Source organism: Sphaerodactylus townsendi, linkage group LG02 (assembly GCF_021028975.2).
Source record: "Sphaerodactylus townsendi isolate TG3544 linkage group LG02, MPM_Stown_v2.3, whole genome shotgun sequence".
Classification (NCBI taxonomy): domain Eukaryota; kingdom Metazoa; phylum Chordata; class Lepidosauria; order Squamata; family Sphaerodactylidae; genus Sphaerodactylus; species Sphaerodactylus townsendi.
The window spans coordinates 105941864-105958981 of NC_059426.1; the positions used below are offsets into that span (position 1 = coordinate 105941864).

General features: G+C 43.1%; 2 protein-coding genes across 2 annotated transcripts in view; one reads left to right on the top strand and one right to left on the bottom strand.

The window, feature by feature from the left end:
- ABTB2 (ankyrin repeat and BTB domain containing 2) overlaps nucleotides 1-14900 on the bottom strand; it is a 213728-nt gene extending 198828 nt beyond the window's left edge. The window contains exon 1 of the mRNA XM_048484315.1: nucleotides 13517-14900. Coding sequence (XP_048340272.1) covers nucleotides 13517-14384 — 868 coding nt within the window. The 5' untranslated portion in view covers nucleotides 14385-14900. The remainder of the gene's footprint in view (nucleotides 1-13516) is intronic.
- Nucleotides 14901-15043: 143 nt separating this feature from the next.
- CAT (catalase) overlaps nucleotides 15044-17118 on the top strand; it is a 63913-nt gene continuing 61838 nt past the window's right edge. Inside the window, exon 1 of the mRNA XM_048485022.1 lies at nucleotides 15044-15179. Within this exon, the coding sequence (XP_048340979.1) occupies nucleotides 15156-15179 (24 nt within the window). The 5' untranslated portion in view covers nucleotides 15044-15155. The remainder of the gene's footprint in view (nucleotides 15180-17118) is intronic.

A 17118-nucleotide genomic window follows, 5' to 3' on the forward strand; every position in this document is an offset into this window, starting at 1 on the left:
TTTTTTAACAGCATATTTACTGTTGCTCTTTGCCACCTCCTAAAGTCTCCCTCCCCACCCCCACTACAGCCCATATTTACACAATTGAAAGCAGGAGTGATTAGCCTTCAGAAAAGATGGATAAATCCCATTCATAGTATGTTTTTTACTTGTTCCCAAACTATACTCTGTAAAATTACACATGGGTAGTATTTTCAGTTGAAAAATTAGCATTATGCAAGGTTGCCCATCTCACTAAGTTGTACATAGCTCAGAATCCATATACTGAAATTAGGGTTGCCAACACTGGGTAGGGAAATTTCTGGAGATTTGGGGTAGAGATTGGAAAGAGCAGAATTTAGGAAGAGGAGGGAGATAGGGGTTCCAGAATGCCACCTGACACCTCCAAGATGGGGCAGGCACAGGGGCACTTATGCCATGCCAGCTTGTTTTTCATTTCATTTCATAACCTTTATTGGCATAAGGATGCCAGCTTGTGATATCACTTTCTGCAGAAAAACCATGGAGGTTTAACCATGGAGCTTTTGGCAAATCCTAGAGTGTTGCCCCTAATGTCAGGATGTCACTTCTGATTTTAGCTGGAAATTGCCATGTGACAGCTTGATGTGGATGCCCCACATTTCCCCCTAATTTTTTTCCTGCTGACCTTTTGAGGTGTGCCATAGAAAAGATTCCATGGACCCCTAGGAAACAGTAAGCAGGGATGTTATGCTATACTGTTCATCTTCCAAAGCTGCCATTTTCTCTAGGGGAACTGATCTCTATACTTTGGAGATCAGCCATAATTCCAGGAGAACACCAGGACTCACTGGGAGATTGGCAACCCTATGTGAGGACTATCTGGAGGACTGGATTAGCTTCCTTTCCCTTCCTGGTTTCTTGGGATCGTAACAATGGGATATGGATACACATGTGTTTGGCCAAACATCTGGTAGGGTTGTTTAGTTTAATGGATCGCAAATTGTAAAGCATGCAGATTGTTCCAGAATGAAAAGTATTACTAAGTATAATGTAGCAATCATGTGTATTTATTCATGCATCTGCCTTGCTCACATAAAGAGCATTTACTGGGAGGAAATTTATGGCTTGAATACCACTGATCTACCAATGGAAGCCACTTAAATATTTCACATGAGGTGCGCCCCCCCCCCGCATTTTCCAAAATTTCTGGAGTTTTTCACCAAAAAAAATGGTTAAAAGTCCTTTAAAAAGACCGTCCCCATTTTTTCAATATTATCCCCAGTATTTATATCTTTACAACCGGTCAATACTCATTTTGTCTCATATTTTGTCTCATATTTTGTCTCATATTTTAAGATTAATGAATAAATAGCCAACAAACATGTTTATGAAAATTAGTTCTCACTGCTAATCCCAGGACCCACTAACTCAAGGGCTGAATGCAGCCTCATATGTTGCTCACTTTGGGTGAGGATTGATTGGCATAGTGCCGGTGATGAGACATAAGGGGTGGGGTCCTGTAGAAACTAGTTGCTGTGGCTGCCAAGATGCCTATGATAAAACATTCTCTATCATGTAATTCTAGTTACTCTCTTTAATAATAAAAAGGCTGTCCTGTGAGTTCTCCTTCTGTTCATCTGTTTTTTTAAACAAATCAGGCTTCCACTGAGGCTCTAACGCAGATCTCCTGCCATCTTGCTGTTTGTAAGTTCATGCCAGTTTTGTACACAAACAGAAAATGATATGCATTGCTGTGCCGGACTCTTTTTGAGAGATGTACACGCTGTCTCAGATACAGATGTTAGTACAGTCAGTTGAGGTACAGCAGTTGGGAAAATTATATGCTTCCACATTAGAATATAGTTCCAAACAAATATGAGAAATACCATTCATTTTTATATGCAGTCTTTATCAAAACCATTGTTTTGTGCATTATAGAACACGGTACTTTGATACACAAGCATTTATTGAATGACTATCATCAAACATATGGGGGGAGTAGGGCAAGGTAGGCACTAGGTCCCAGGCAGAGCATTTTGCAACAAAGGACGTTTGACATGTTGAATTTTGTGGAAAAGGAATACACAATCTACTAACTTCTTTTTGTGAGACAGAGTATAGCATGCTTCCTCCACAAATAATGAAACCTGAAAGCAAGATACTCACAAGGTTTTATTTAATACCATCTTAATGAACTTAAAGTATTCTTTGATGTACTTTTACTCATGAAAGCATGTTTTGTCCTGTTAGAATTACAAAGCATCCCAGGTTAAAGTGCTCTTTTTTGCAAGTAAGTTGCCTTGCCTTCCACCTGATTATGGAATGTTAGTTTTGTATGGCTCTTTAAGTTAACCTAGGCGGACATAAAAATACTTTGTCCTTTGCCAGGTTTTCTCCTTGAGTGTACAATAACTCTATCACTTACAATGAAAACTCTCTCCAAACATGATGGATAATGTCTGGAGGCAGATTTCCTCATTACAACAGTTGGTTTTAAACTTCTGAGTAATTTATTATTTTGAATACTTTTTACATCAGCATCCAGTGACCAAACTTCAGTTCCAGCAGTGCATAGTACGCCTTTCTGAGGAACCAGTGCAATGCTCATTCTAAATCTAGGTGCTTATAACATTGTAGAAACTTGCCACTGCGTGAAGCCAGTTATTACCTAGGCAAACACACCACCTGGATGACTCTGCAAGGAAATCCCAGTCTAGACCTGTTGCAACTATTCTGCTAATTCTGGTTTTAAACTATTACACTCCCATGACACCATGCATGTTCTTGACATGGATCAGTGTTTTTTTGATCTCACAATGAAATCATTAAATCTATTTTTGTTTGCTTCCATAGTTTTTAATCCCAGAAGATAAATGAAGTGCACACTCAGGCAGTACTTTGTTCCTTTAATCTCCCTCACACTTATAGCTTTATCTTGTTTTTCTCCCTTTTTTCACACTCAGCTTTGTCAGTTGCACCTGTAAAGATGACTCTGACTGAAGTTTTATCTCCATCTGTAGTCTCATTCTGTTTTTTGGCTTAATAATGATTTTATTGTTTGTTGTGATTTTATTGTTTGATTATGCTGTACACCGCCCAGAACCCTTTGGGGGTGGGTGGCATACTAAATTCAATAAATAAATAAATTTTATTACATAACATTTCTGGCTTACATTATAAATTTATTCAAAGGTTCAGTGAATATTCTTTTTCAATCCTGACTTCAAAAAGGTGGTACAGAGTCAGAATGCAACTGGTTTTATCATTACTCTTGATCTGCCTAACTGCTGAAATGTAAAATTCTAAAGCTAGAGAATGTTAGCCCTGAAGCACTCAGTCCATAAATCTTTCACAGGAAGTGACCAACTTCAACAGACAAAATTCTCTGCAGGTTTAGTCTGCAGTGATGTCTAGTTCATATGGTTGGAATAGCCATCCGTCCCTTCTTGTGAGTTGCCCTGTCAAGAGTAAGTCTTGGGAGGAGACGATTCAAACCCTATCTACTGAACTCCCAGGAGGGTAATAAACACATGCCTCCTCCCAGGCATGCCACGGTTAACTATAAAGCAAAAGTTATTATGATGTCTTTGTTCCTTCCCTTGACCAGTTCTGTAAGTGGGAACAGGGGCTAACTCCATGGAGCAGCTGGAGAGTGCTGGTAGCTGGAGTGCGTCGCAGCAAGAAATCTTATACTGATGCACTTCCTCCCTGGCACATGCCAGGAGTGGAAGCAGTGGTGGGATTCAAATAATTTAACAACTGGTTGTTTACAAGCACCATTTTAACAACCGGTTCTGCCAAAATGGTGCAAACCTGCTGAATCCCACCACTGAGCGGAAGCACACTGGGGCAAAAAAAATCTTGTCCTGATGCACTTCCTCCCTGAGGCACACGGAGAGAGGAAGCGCGCCAGGGCAAGATTTCTTGTCCCAAAGTGCTTCCTCTTGCTCCACCTTTGCTTCTCGCTTTCCCCACGAAAAGTGAGAGTACTTCTGGCGTGACTTTTGCGCTAGAGCGGGGCAAGGGCAGGGAAGAGCTGGCCATGGATGATAGCAGAAAAGAATGGTGGTATCAGTGTCTGCTATAATGCTAAAACGGAGGCATTGCTATCATTTTGTGATAGACAAAGATGGCATGCTGTCATCTCCTTAGAGTTGGATTGCGGGGGGGGGGGGGGGGGGCTTTTTTTTTCTCTATTGAGAAAAATATAGCTATTCTGATGCTGTACCAGAATTTGAATTGCACTAGCAACCAGGGCTTAGTTGAAAATGTCATTAAAATATTGAAATGAAAAACAGTATTACAAATACTGACTATATTTTTGAACCATTAGGAACACACCTTGGACTTACCTTGAGAAACAGATGCCTATTTCAATTTGCTTGTCTTTTGCAGAACTGACAAATTGCCTCCCTTCTACTTACTACCATGGTGAGATAATCCATGAGAACATAAGAACATAAGAACAAGCCTGCTGGCTCAGACCGGACTCCATCTAGTCCAGCACTCTGCTACTCACAGTGGCCCACCAGATGCCTTTGGAATCTCACATGCAGGATGTGAAAGCAATGGCCTTCTGCTGCTGTTGCTCCCAAGCACCTGGTCTGCTAAGGCATTTGCAATTTCAGATTAATGAGGATCAAGATTGTGGCAACATATTCCAAACACCAATCACGTGGTGCATGAAGAAATGTTTCCTTTTATTAGTCCTAATTCTTCCCCCCAGCATTTTCAATGTATGCCCCCTGGTTTTAGTATTATTTTTTTGGCATATGTAAAACTCAGTAGGGCCAGGCTAACTATCAAATTTTTACTATTTACTACATATTATTATTTACTCCTTAGAGCTCAGGGTGGCATACATGGTACTTCCCTACTCTGCAGATCATCAACAACCCCTGCCCCCAAATGTGCTATGTGCAGTCATTGGGGAATGCAGAATGCAGTATGGAATATTATCTGAGAATTTATGTGTAGGCAGCAAGTGCCTTAATGGCAAACCACCATGTCATTATTATCAGATTAAGAAAGGGTTTGAACAGCTACCACAAATAAGTGGGTGACATTCTAGAACACCACACAATATTTTTTCCAGCACTTTGCCATGTGGCAAATATTATGTCTAGAAGCCAACTATAATCATGACTACCATGAAAAGTCATTATTTCGTTGGAGTACCTAAGCCTAGCTAAATATGGGTATTAGTAATCTATCCATCTCTGTAAAATGGTCCATAGGTTGTTCTGCTAGCTTCATATGGAGAATCACTATACACTGCCCAATAATGACTTTTAGTTTTTTCCCTTGTGCTGAAAAAGAGAGAGTCAACACTTCACTTTTACACATGCAATTATTGTACACCTCTTGCATTTGAGATGACATATTATGTTCTTTCAATTATATCATGCCCTATTTGCATATCATATTCATTTAGGACACGTTTAGCCTGTTTTTCTCCAACACTAAACTCAAGGTGAGTTCACTGATAATAAAAACAATATACAATTAAGAAATCACGAAAACTTAACAAACGTATGCACTTGAAAATTCAGTGGCAGCGTCAAAAGCCTGCCTAAATAATTCCACCTCGCCCAGCTTATAGAGTCTCAACAAAGTGGAAGTGTTTCTAAGAACTATTTGTTGTTTTTCTGAGCTGTGTGGCCAGGGTCTGGTAGTTTTTGCTCCCAACGTTTTGCTCGCATCTATGTCTGGCAACTTCATAGGTATGTCATGACAAGATGTGTTTCTAAGAAAGACTATTTCATACGATAAAGGAAGTCACTGAAAAAGTTTTAGTTCAAGCAGTGATCATCCTAACTGCCCTGCAGGTGGAAATAACCAATATGTGGTGGTCAGAGGAGTAGAACTATCATATGGGGTTAATATATGAGAGGTGGTTCTGCGGATATGCAGTTCTAAGCCATGAAAGACTTTAAGAAAGCAAACAGCAGCTTGAACTGAACTGAGAAACAAACTGGCAACTAATGCAATTTTCAAAAACAGGCATTACATGTGCCAAGCAGCCAGTTCCCCCTATGAAGTTGCCAGGCTGCTTCATTTTGTACTACTTGAAACTTCTTAATTGTTTCCTTGGGTTCAAGAAGGATATCTCCTTCCAAATGAGATGTAACTGCTCTGTTTTCTACCCTACCAACCTGATTCTCCAATAAAATAGCTGGGTGTAAAACCACTCCCAACTGAGTCTAGTGCCATTTCTGCACAGCACAATTATACTGGGTTGCAATCGGTATCTTGCAGTCCTGGTCTTTTTTATCTTGATTTCTCCCTTTGCATGGCTGCCCATTTCTGTGAAGGAATTGAGTGAAGAATAGGAGGAAATACTCCAGTTTGTTTTGCACAAGCCTGGGTCTTTTGTATTTACATCACAAGCATATTTGTACATGCGCAAACTTCCCCGGTGTCCCACATTCTGATTGGCTGTTGTTTTTGGGTGGCAGCTTGAATGAACGTCTCTGCCCTGCCTTTTGAATTTGAATTGCTGGCGCTACCTGCTCTGCAGTTTTCAGGTAGAAAAATGTTTTGTGAGCCAGGAGATTCTCTGTTGAACCTATTGAACATGGATCCGGATCCAGAGGTGGTACAGCTTCTGGGTGTGTTTGTGCAAATTTCAATATATTTCATTCACATGATATAACCCACTGGACCCTTAGTGGCTTCTATAAAGAGCTACTCATCAAATCTGAGTTGACGGGAACCATGGAAGAAACAATGCTCAAGTCTCTGAAACAAGGTCCTAAACACATGGCCCTGCATAAAAACAGCAGCTTATAGCTGAGCAGCCACATAATTCAGCTTACTATTTGCTACTGCACTATACATGTACAGTAAACTGGAACAGAGGGTTTCCCTGCATAGAGTTTCAGAAGGTTGGTTCTGCAGCACAGTGATACTGTTATTCAGACAAATACAACAGCCAGAACTGCTGAAGGGGCTTCCTCCTTGATAGCTTACTGATTTGAAGCTATTTTACCATGTATATATTCTCCCCCAGCATGTAAAAGTGACAATAATAGCTTATTAAAATTAATGAGTCCCTTCACTTTGTTCCATTCAGCTTACTAGAAAGCCATTTGAATACATAATACACATTAAAAGGTAATTTCTCTGTTCCATGCATGGCCCTCAACAAAGAATTAGAACTATGGCTATGTAAAAAAGCATAAACTGATTTCCTAATATTTACATTAAAATTTTAAAATTAATTAATTGCACAAGCCTACAAATGTGATAAAATATATTGTGGCTGTTATTGTGTGTTTAACTTGCAATTATGTGAAGGAAAACTAATATAAATAGGCATGTACCTTTGGAGCGTCCTACAGGTTTGAAACTTGGGGCTTTTTTATTTAATGTGTTTTCAACACATAATTCCATGTTTTAAAACAAACTCTCAGTCTCTTCAGACTGGGAATTTACTTTTTACTTAAGGCTTATCATGCCACATCCTGCAATTTTTGTTGGAACCCACTGCATTTTTTTTTACAGCAGCTACATTCAGATGTCACAACACATATCTGTTCCTTATGGGTATCAAATATCCCTATGCTGTTCCCACCTTCACACTCAGAGCGTGTGACTAAAGCCTGCCTTGTCTAGGAGATGTTAATCAAATGCAACTTTGCTGTTGTTGTGGGTTCATGGACCAACTGGAGTTTGTTTCCTCCTCAAAAACTGGGATTCAACCATGGTTTAGAACAGGGATACCCAAGTGGCCACTACCATGGAAGTATCATGGGGACAGTGAGGAATTTTGGGATGGTAGTGGGGCAGCATAGAATTTTGGGGCAGTAGGGGGTAGCCCCTGCGTATTTAGGGTGGGGCAAGCCAGGGCATGAGCCCTGAAAGTTACTTGCTTAGGGTGCCCAGGCCACCCATTTTGCAAAGAAGGAAGCTGCTGCTACTCGGAAGGCTGGACTACCCACCATTAAGAAGCAATGGGTAGACCTGGCCTCCTCTACCCATTCTTCTTAATGGTGGGTAGACCAGCCCTCCAGAGAGCTGGTCTACCCCTGGTTAAAAGGAACAGTTAGAGCTGGCCACCAGAGAGCTGGTCTTTCAAGATGGGGAAGACCTGACGGATTGAGGGGGGTTTAAGTGCTTGCCCTGGGTGCCATTTTCTGTAGATATGCTCCAGTAAAATAGCTGGGTCTAAAACCATCCCTCACAGGGATTTCTGGACCAGCTGGCAGGTGAAAGGTCCTTGAGTCAGAACACAGATGCTACAATCCAGATCTAGCTGCCATAGTCTTTGCAAAGTGGCCAACCCTGCCCAGAGAAGCACTGGTTTGCACTGCCACCAGGCATTACTTCTGACCGGTTTCTGTAGGGCTGGATTGGGGGGGGGGTGATGGCAAAGGCTCCCTGGCAAGTGGGGGAAGGTGAGGAGGTGGCAGCCTCCAGCCCTGCACAGCAGCCCCTGAGGTGGGCTGGCTGACTTTTTCTTACAGGAAGCTGCCCAGCCTGTGCCATTTTAGTGATGTCTGTGGGGAAGATGTGGAGCAGAAGCCGGTAGCCAGGAGAGGCAAGATACTCAGGCCAGGCTCCTGTGGTGGGTTGTAGTGATTGATTGGCTGGACTGGAATGGAATGGAGGCAGGCAGGCTTGGTGACACCCACCCACTGAGCCCTTCAGAGTCAGGCCTGTATGGCTGCCCCCCCCCTTCTGGTGCAAAAAGGGTACACTCCCTCTGGGTCGAATGCTCCCAATCCAGGCCAGGGTGTGTGTCATCTCAGTGCCATCACTACATCACCCCCAGGAATCCCCAGAAGTACTATTAGGTACTGGAAACTTTATCATAAAACAATAAGATTTCTTGAGATTTCTAGTCCTATCCTATTTCTAGTCCTATCCTAGTCACTTCTGGGTTTTCCACTGAAATCGGGTAGCGGATGTTCATGACAGTGGAATACATCTTATTATAGTAGGAAGTATGGAAGCCCTAGAAGGCTCACAAAAATGGCAACAAATCACGCTGGTGGCCAAAATGACTAACCTGAAGTTACATGCCAAAGTACCACATGTGGCTCCCAAATCATTGAGTACCACCAATGTAGGATATTCCAACTCATTAGTCACCGATCATAAATGCTCATTTAGAATTATCCAATCCATCAAAAGCTATTGAGTAACCGTCTCCAGCTAGCTGTAGTAACATCAGTTGATGATCAATGGCCACTAGCAAGCTATTGTGTTAAATAAAATATGATGAAATATTAACTTGATCAGCCCAGCAGGATTTCCATTACCATGTATGCTATTTTTTCTATTTTTAGAATAATGTGCAAGATCAGCCCTATAAAAATTGAATGTAGCCACTTTTTGATTTTCTATTACATAGGGACAGATCTACATTACTGCTGATTTACTTACATTTTTCAAAAGTAGAATAGACATGACTTGTTTCTGTATTTTAGCAACCTACAATGTATTTTGCTGTGATGTGGTCTAACCTAATCAGATCACATAGTACCACCCATACTCCATCTTGAGACTGTTCCCAGTTGCTAATTTTGAGTGGTTCACCCAAGCTCTACAGCTTCCCCCGCTTTTTATAGTTTTTTAACTGAAAGAGTGAAAAGTAACTACATAAAAATTTGCCCTGACTCCAAGCTTCCAATTCCAGATAAAGAGACTGAGAAGAGTTCCTTTGTGCCACTTTCACCCTCCCCCATCTCTAAACTGTTGCAATCTACATTAGCACTGCAGCAGCCTAGCAAAAATGCAATGCAAAATTCATTGTAGCCATTGGCTAAATAGGAAAACTCCAGCAAGCTCTTCTATTTGTCCCTTTGAGATGTATAACCCTCCTCCCTTCTGTTGCCCTGGAAACCAGTCAAAGGGCATAAAAATGGCAACAAGAGATTGTTATTTCCAGAACAATCCAGCAAAGGGGGTGTGCTTTTGCCAGCCCAGCAGAACCCAACTGGAAGCCCATCAGAGTATCAGCAAGGGTGGGTTTTACAGGTGTGTGTGTAAAAGTTTTTTTAATTTTTTATTATCTAAAACGTTTATTTGCTATCTTTCTTCCTTACAGAGCTCAAGGCAACTTGTCAGGTTGGGGAAGTGGGCACAATTGGAGATGACTGCAAGTTGCTTCAGTGTACTCAGTGGAACTGTGGGCCAAACAACCATGGCACATTGCAGGATTGGAGCCCTCTTTAGCAGCAAAAACTGTTGAAGTAGATACAGCTGGGGTGCATATTCCCACAACAGATGGGTGTCATGACATTCACCACAAGAGGAGTATCTTGACAGGCGAAATTCTCCTCCACTGGTGGGGAGCAGGGGGTGGGAAGAACAGGGCAAACCCTAGTGGAACCCAACTTACATGGCAGCAGTGGTCAGGACCACTGTGCTGCTTGTGATCAATGAAAATGTCTCTGTTCAGCTTCTGTGCAGGGAGTGATTCAACAGGAAGAAGATTTGGGTAAATGGGGCTGCCATCTCTTTGGTTACAGCCCAGCTCCTGCAGCATCCAAACTCAGGTGACTATCCGTCTGCCAAGCCCATGCAGCTCACAGGCATACTGCAATGGAGAGGACTCATCCTACTCCGCACCCCAGCTTTCCAGAGCAACTTGCAAAGGAACAAGGGTCATACTGGATGCCTTGTCAACTATTTCCCTGCTGCAGTTCAATAAAGTCTAAAATTATCTACAGTTCTGCCTCTGCTGTTGAGCAGATGAGTCGTGTTCACTGGTAACTCCCTTCATATTTCTATAATATGACTGATATATTATTGGGTCTTTACTCTCTGTCCTTTGTCACTCTGTGGAGGGGACATTGAAGGATAGCAGTCAAATCTATGGATGCCACTTGTTTGTGGTACTCAGAGGAATGTCTTCAGATGCCACTGCCTGACTTTGGGTGTTGCTGCATTTGCTATGGACTCTGTGGTCTGCTTGTTGCAGAGGGATATGTGTTGTTTCTCCTCTAAAGAATGGCCATAGCTGACCAGAAGCACCACTATTATGAAGGAAACCGGCTGCCTTTGCCATTGTGTCTGGCTTCCCAACTCATATCCAAAAGCTACTATTAGGTCCTGCTGGGGGAAAATACTCAGGAGTTGCTACAATAAGGCAAAAAGCAGACTGGGAACGGAAAGGAAGTTATGTTGAGAAACCAATACAGAGAAGAGGAGAGAAGGAATAACCCTCTCCCCACCCCTCAATATTTTTTTCCAATTCAGAGGCCCCAGCAGAAGTTTTAAAGAAAAAAATTTTTCAGTAGTACTGAATGCAGATCTCTCACAATGGGTATAGATTGGCTTTAGCAGGGTACCATCTTCAGTACCAAATAGTTGTAATATCACATAATTAAATATTTTACAATGTCATTATATGTGAATACTGAATTAAAGTGGTATTAGTACCAAAAGGGTGTGTATGTATTCCAGTATCCTTTATTCCAGTATCCTGAGCAATTTAGAACACATATATTAAATTCGCCAGACATCCAGAACCAATCCTCTGTAATAAATCCATTAGGAATGAGGTTATAGTGCTTTTCATTCTTGTCCTATTCAAATACCACAAGATCATTCATCTTCCAAAATACAAGTAATGGTAGTTAGAAGATTCACTAGGTCTTGCTGCTCAACCAGACTATGTGATAACACAAGAAACACACTCCTGAAACTGAATTAAAAGCACGTGTAGGCACAGGAAGGAATTTATAACTGGATAAATACAATGTGATTAAGGTGTTTAACCAATGAACACTTTCATGGCAGTAAGCCCCACTGAATAAAATGAGACGAGCCATAGTAGACCTGCTTAGGATTGCTGTATAAGTGCTCTGAAGAACACAACACCCAAATATATATACAAGTTTTTCTCTTGACATATCACTGTTTTGTATACAACTCTTAAATGTAACATAGCTGTCCACTTAATATTTTGAATATTTATAGCCATTCCTATTCATATCTGTTTATTTTTCATGTAACATGAGCCTCTGTTTTTTCACTTTGGTCTTCAAAGGGGGTAGGATATGTTTAAATATTTGAAGGGATTTCATGTCGAAGAGGGAGGAAGCTTGTTTTCTGCTGCCTCAAGGACTAGGACACAGAGTAGTTGATTCAAGGTGTAGGAAAAGAGATTCCACCTAAACATTAGGGAGAACTTTCTGACTGCCTCGGAGAGTGATGGAGTCTCCTTCTTTGGAAGTGTTTAAACAGAGGCTGGATTATCATATGTCAGGAGTGCTTTGATTGTGTGTTCCTGTATGGCAGGGGTTAGATTTGATGGCCCTTGTTGTCTCTTCCAATTCTATGATTCAAGAAATAAATTCTTTCCTCTAGAGGCTTTCCTTTCGACATGTCAGAAGAATCTCTCCCTCTTCTCTGTTTAGAGGAGGAGTTAATTGTGATCCCCCACCTTCCCTATAATGCAGTTTCATCCACGTAGGTTTACCACATCAGCGATTTGTGAGAACAAGGCCAGCGAAACAAATGAAGCATTAGTCATGGCAAGCTTATGTCCCATTGTTTTCAATGGCACTTAGTAATACCTCAGGTGATTCAGAGTTTTAGTTTCCCTGAAACCAATGAACAACTACTGCAACTTGTTCCAAACAACCTAAAAAGAGATAATCTCCCTGCCTCCTTGAAAAAAGCCAGGCACTTCCTTAACTACCTAGGAAGTAGTCATCAATCAGCATAGATAAATGTCATAATATGATGTCATCCTAATTACACAAATGCTGTTCTCCCTTATTTGGTGAGTTTAAGATAGTTTGTATTTTGCACATATATTGGATGTAGCATAACCTGCTACTATTACCATCCACAGTTCAAAGAAGTTTATAAGAACAGCTATGTTTCTTAACCAGCAAAAATTTCTGTGATGGGGCAAAGTGTACAAAAGCATTTTGAAAAATAGTAAAATAGTTAAATAAGTCCTATAGCTCCCTCACTCAAAGTTAAATAAGTCCTATAGCTCCCTCACTCACTCCCTCACTTATTGGATTCTAGCTGCTACTAGAATTGCTGTTTCAGGGTTCCAGTGGCTGGTGCAACAGAAGCTGTTTGTCAGATCTCTCAGGACCATGAATCATGTGATTGTCTAAGTTAGTCCTACTGAACCTATTTTTCAGTACCCATACATTGGAGCAGGTTGCATCTCTGCAAGTTACATTTCAAGATGGAGGAAAAGCAACCAGGACTACCAAAAAAGAAAAGAGAAAGAAACCAGATCGTTTGAAAGGCATTCCTTTTTCAGAATCCCTGCAAGTCCATTCATCGACAAGCTAGCGCCTTGCAGCTGGCTCAGACCAGAGAAAATCTGCATAGCATTACTCTGCCAAAAAGACTGTGAGGTGACTTACAGAGATAAAATGTTAAAATGCAGGTACAACAAAACCACGCAATAAAACAAATCATCAAAGCAGAATGAAATGAACAATGAACACAAACATACCATGTCGCATATAGACCCAATATAGATAAATAAGCAGCATCCCAAGGTCAGGGGATGCTAGATTCTGAGGGGACCCATTCCAGTAATGGCAACATTTACACATAAGCTAGCTCTTACCATTAGCGTTCTTCCCGCAGATGAGATGCTCATATGGCTGCAGTACTCCCCAAAGTTCAGCATCGTTGTTGATGACCATCTCCAGGACGTCAGCGGATACCTCAATCCCTCCAGCGCCACCGTCGGGGCTTTGACTGGCCACAACCCGGGCCCTGATCTCCTCCACGAGGTTTTCCATGCAGGACGTAAGCGAGATGGCCGCGTACTCGTGGATCCTCACCGAGATCCTGGTATCCACCATCCACCTGAAAAACCTGCCCACGGACAAGGTGAGGCCACACCGGGCCGACTTCCCTTTCCTCAGGCCGGGGCCGGCGCTCATGCTGTACAGCGAGAGGGCCTTGACGGTGGCCAGGACGCAGCTCTCCGAAAGCGCCCAGCTCTGGATCAGCTTGATGGCGCTTTGGATCTCGAAGCGCGTGCATTTGGAGTGCATCACGCTCAGGCGTTGCGCCTCCCTGCAAATCCGGATCAGCGGTCGCCGGAGCAGCACAGATAGCCTCCTCAAGGCGTCCGGAGTGAAGTTTTTCTGGCTCCCGCCCTTCCCTTTCCTCAGGATCTTCCCGATGTCTTCGTCGGTCCAAGGGAATTCCTCCAGCTCCGGCAGTTTCGCACATTTGGCAAAGATGTCCGCAACTTCGGGATCCTCCGGCAGGACAGTGTTCACCGTATCCCAGCTGTTGTTGCGACTGTTCATGGAGCCCGAGTAGTACCACCAGTTGCCTCTATGCTGGGAGGACGTGAAGGCTTGGGAGTTGGACTTGCACGAAGAGAGGCTAAGGGACCGGCAGGAGTCCCCTGCCCCATACCCGGAGTCCAAGGTTAAGTCTTCCAGGGTCTTCAGAGTAGAGCTGTGTATCCCAGCCATAGGAAAGAACGGGGATCCCCCTCCCCGCAAAGGCGCAGGACGCAAAGGCGATCTGGCTCTCTCCAAAGAAGCCAGAGTGAAAAGGGGTGCTTTCCCCGAAACCTACACCCCCCCTCCCCCCGGTCCTTACAGCCCTGTTAGCTTCCTTCCTTCCCCAGAAGCCGTCAGGTTCTTCTGGGTGCCAGCTGTCTCCATTCCACAGTCAGGGTGAGATCATTTAATTTCCGCCTTGAGCAAGGATGGAAAGAAAATGCTGGGGCCAGGAGCTGAAGCAAAGGGGGATCTGCAGGAGAGCTCGAAGCTCAGGCAAGCAGGAAAGGTTATTCCCAAAAGGATCGGCGAAGCCGGGCAGCTTAGAGGGAACGCGGGCCAGGGACCAACTGGGACTTCACCTCTGCAGGAGCCCCGCAGCAGGACAAGGCGCTGGCGCGGAGGCTCCCCGGGCAGCTGATGCGAGCCGGCGCTTCCCTCCAGACACTTGCCGACGCTCCAAGCCAACTTCTCTTTGGCCGCTCCGTGGGCACCCCGACCGCAGGCGGCATGCAAATGACCTGCGGGCGAATGCACCAATCGACGGCCACCCTCCGGATGAGGGGTTGGACCTGCCACTAAAATTCGAGCTAGGCGGCCCGTGTGTAAATTACACGCCGCTGATTGGTCGAGCGAGAAAGACGCTCGGGGCGGAACCAAAACAAGCCTCTTGCGAAGAGGAGAAGAAAGACGGGAGAAGAGGCCCTTTGATCTTGGAGGTGCAAGAAAGGTGCGATCATCATGTCTGGCTTGCCCATAGGAAAGGTAATGTAGCTACTTGCTAGTGTAAGCACTGAGTATGCTTCCTCCGGGACCTGAACATTGCAGGGCCCTATTGGTTGGGCCTTCAACATGCGTTAGTCAGAAGAGATCAGTGAAGGCCGGGCGTGGGTTTAGAATTCCAGCTCTGCACGTTTACTTGGGAGTTGGTGTGCGCCATTGATTTCACGGGTTTGCTTCTGAGGAAGGCTCGGTGAAATCAATTATTGCATCAAATGGAGCTTTGTGTTGCTTGTTCACATACCTGCATAATCAGTTGCAGCATTTGCCAGAATGTATACTCGGCTGTTTGTCTTTTCATGAATGTTATTCTACAGGAAAATATTCAGAGTGCTTTTTCTTTAATTTGCCTGAGGCTGTTTTCTCATGAAAGTGCTTTTATGCTTCTCTTACTCTCATTGGGATCCATGGCACAGCCTCACAATATTGCTGCAATGTCGGGTGCAGAGAGTAAGTAGCACAAGGGGAGAAGTCATTGCTATATCACAACGACTTACTGAGTGTCTGCAGTACTTCAAGGAAAGCCAGAGCCTTGCGGAGCTCTTCCAAGTGAGCTCTGAGCCCTGCAAGACTTTCTTCAATTCCACAGAGTAAAACAGCTTTTCAACAAGGCCTATGGTTGAGGACAGCAACAGGTTTCCAACTGGACTGACCTCCTTTCCCCTGCCCCTTTTTCTTTAATTTTTGTTAGGATTGACTAAGTCTATTATCTCTGTTACTCCTCCCCAGCTGATTCCCACCTTTTAGTTATGGTGTAAAAATACTGCGGCGTGTGATAAGGTTGATTTTATTGTTATATTTTATAATGTTGGGAGCTGTCCTAAGCCAGCTGATGGTGAAGGGTGGCCTTTGAAGTAAATCAAATTCTGCCAGTTGTTCAGGTGAAATGTTGAACAGAAGAGAGACTGAATGTTGTAAATTTTACAGGTTGATCTGTGAGAAAAGCCTCAGGTGTAAACCCCCCCCCCCCCCCCCGGAGCTTGATAGTCTAAAATGTATTGCTTACAATTCCTGCAATTGTAAGGTAATGGGCAGAAAGCAGCTACTTTATGTGTGAGGCATACATTGTTTTGGGGATTCATGTAGCTCATTCTGAGAAAGTGAAGTTTTAATTTGCAGATTACACCAAATTACATCGTTTAGTAAATGCTCTGGAAGATGGAGAAAACATACAGTCCGATTTGGATGCTTTGGAAAAATAGGGATATATGAACAAGATGTGATTGAATAGAGATGAATGCACGGTTTTGCATGCGAGCAGTAAAATGTTATGCATGCATACTGGATGGGGAATACTGTTCTGGGTAAGCAGCCTGTGTGAACATGATTTTGGGGTTTGGTGGATTGCAAATTGAGTAAGTGAAGCCAATGTAATACAGCAGCAAAGAAGGCAAATTCAATCTTAGGGTTTATCAACAGATGTGTGTGTCTTTGACACATGTATCAAAGATGGGATTTCCACTCACCATGTTCTTGCAAGGATGATTTGATTCTCCTTTCTCCAGACCTGGTGCCCTGGAATAAATCCTCTCTTGGTAGTTTGACCAAAATTGGGTTTGGGCTCTCACATACACATTAGAATACACCAACAAAATAATCAGGCTTTACTGAAAAGATTCAAGAACAGGTTCAGGCTTAAGCATAAGGCAAAGGACAAGCAGGTGCAATAAAATAACAAAATCTAGTTTCCTAACATACACTTACATATGTGAAGGCAAGCAGGTTGCAAAAACTTCAAACCAGCAAAAGTAGCAAAAAAAAAAAAGGGGTAGGAGATGTTGCAAGATAGTCCCTGGCGCATTACTGGTTGTGACGACCTTATCGGGCCATGCTTGAAAAGACTTGTGACAGATGATTATAGGCTAACTTTATAGGACACTGAACTACTCACCAATATAAGCCAATAAAGAATGTGATCCAAAAG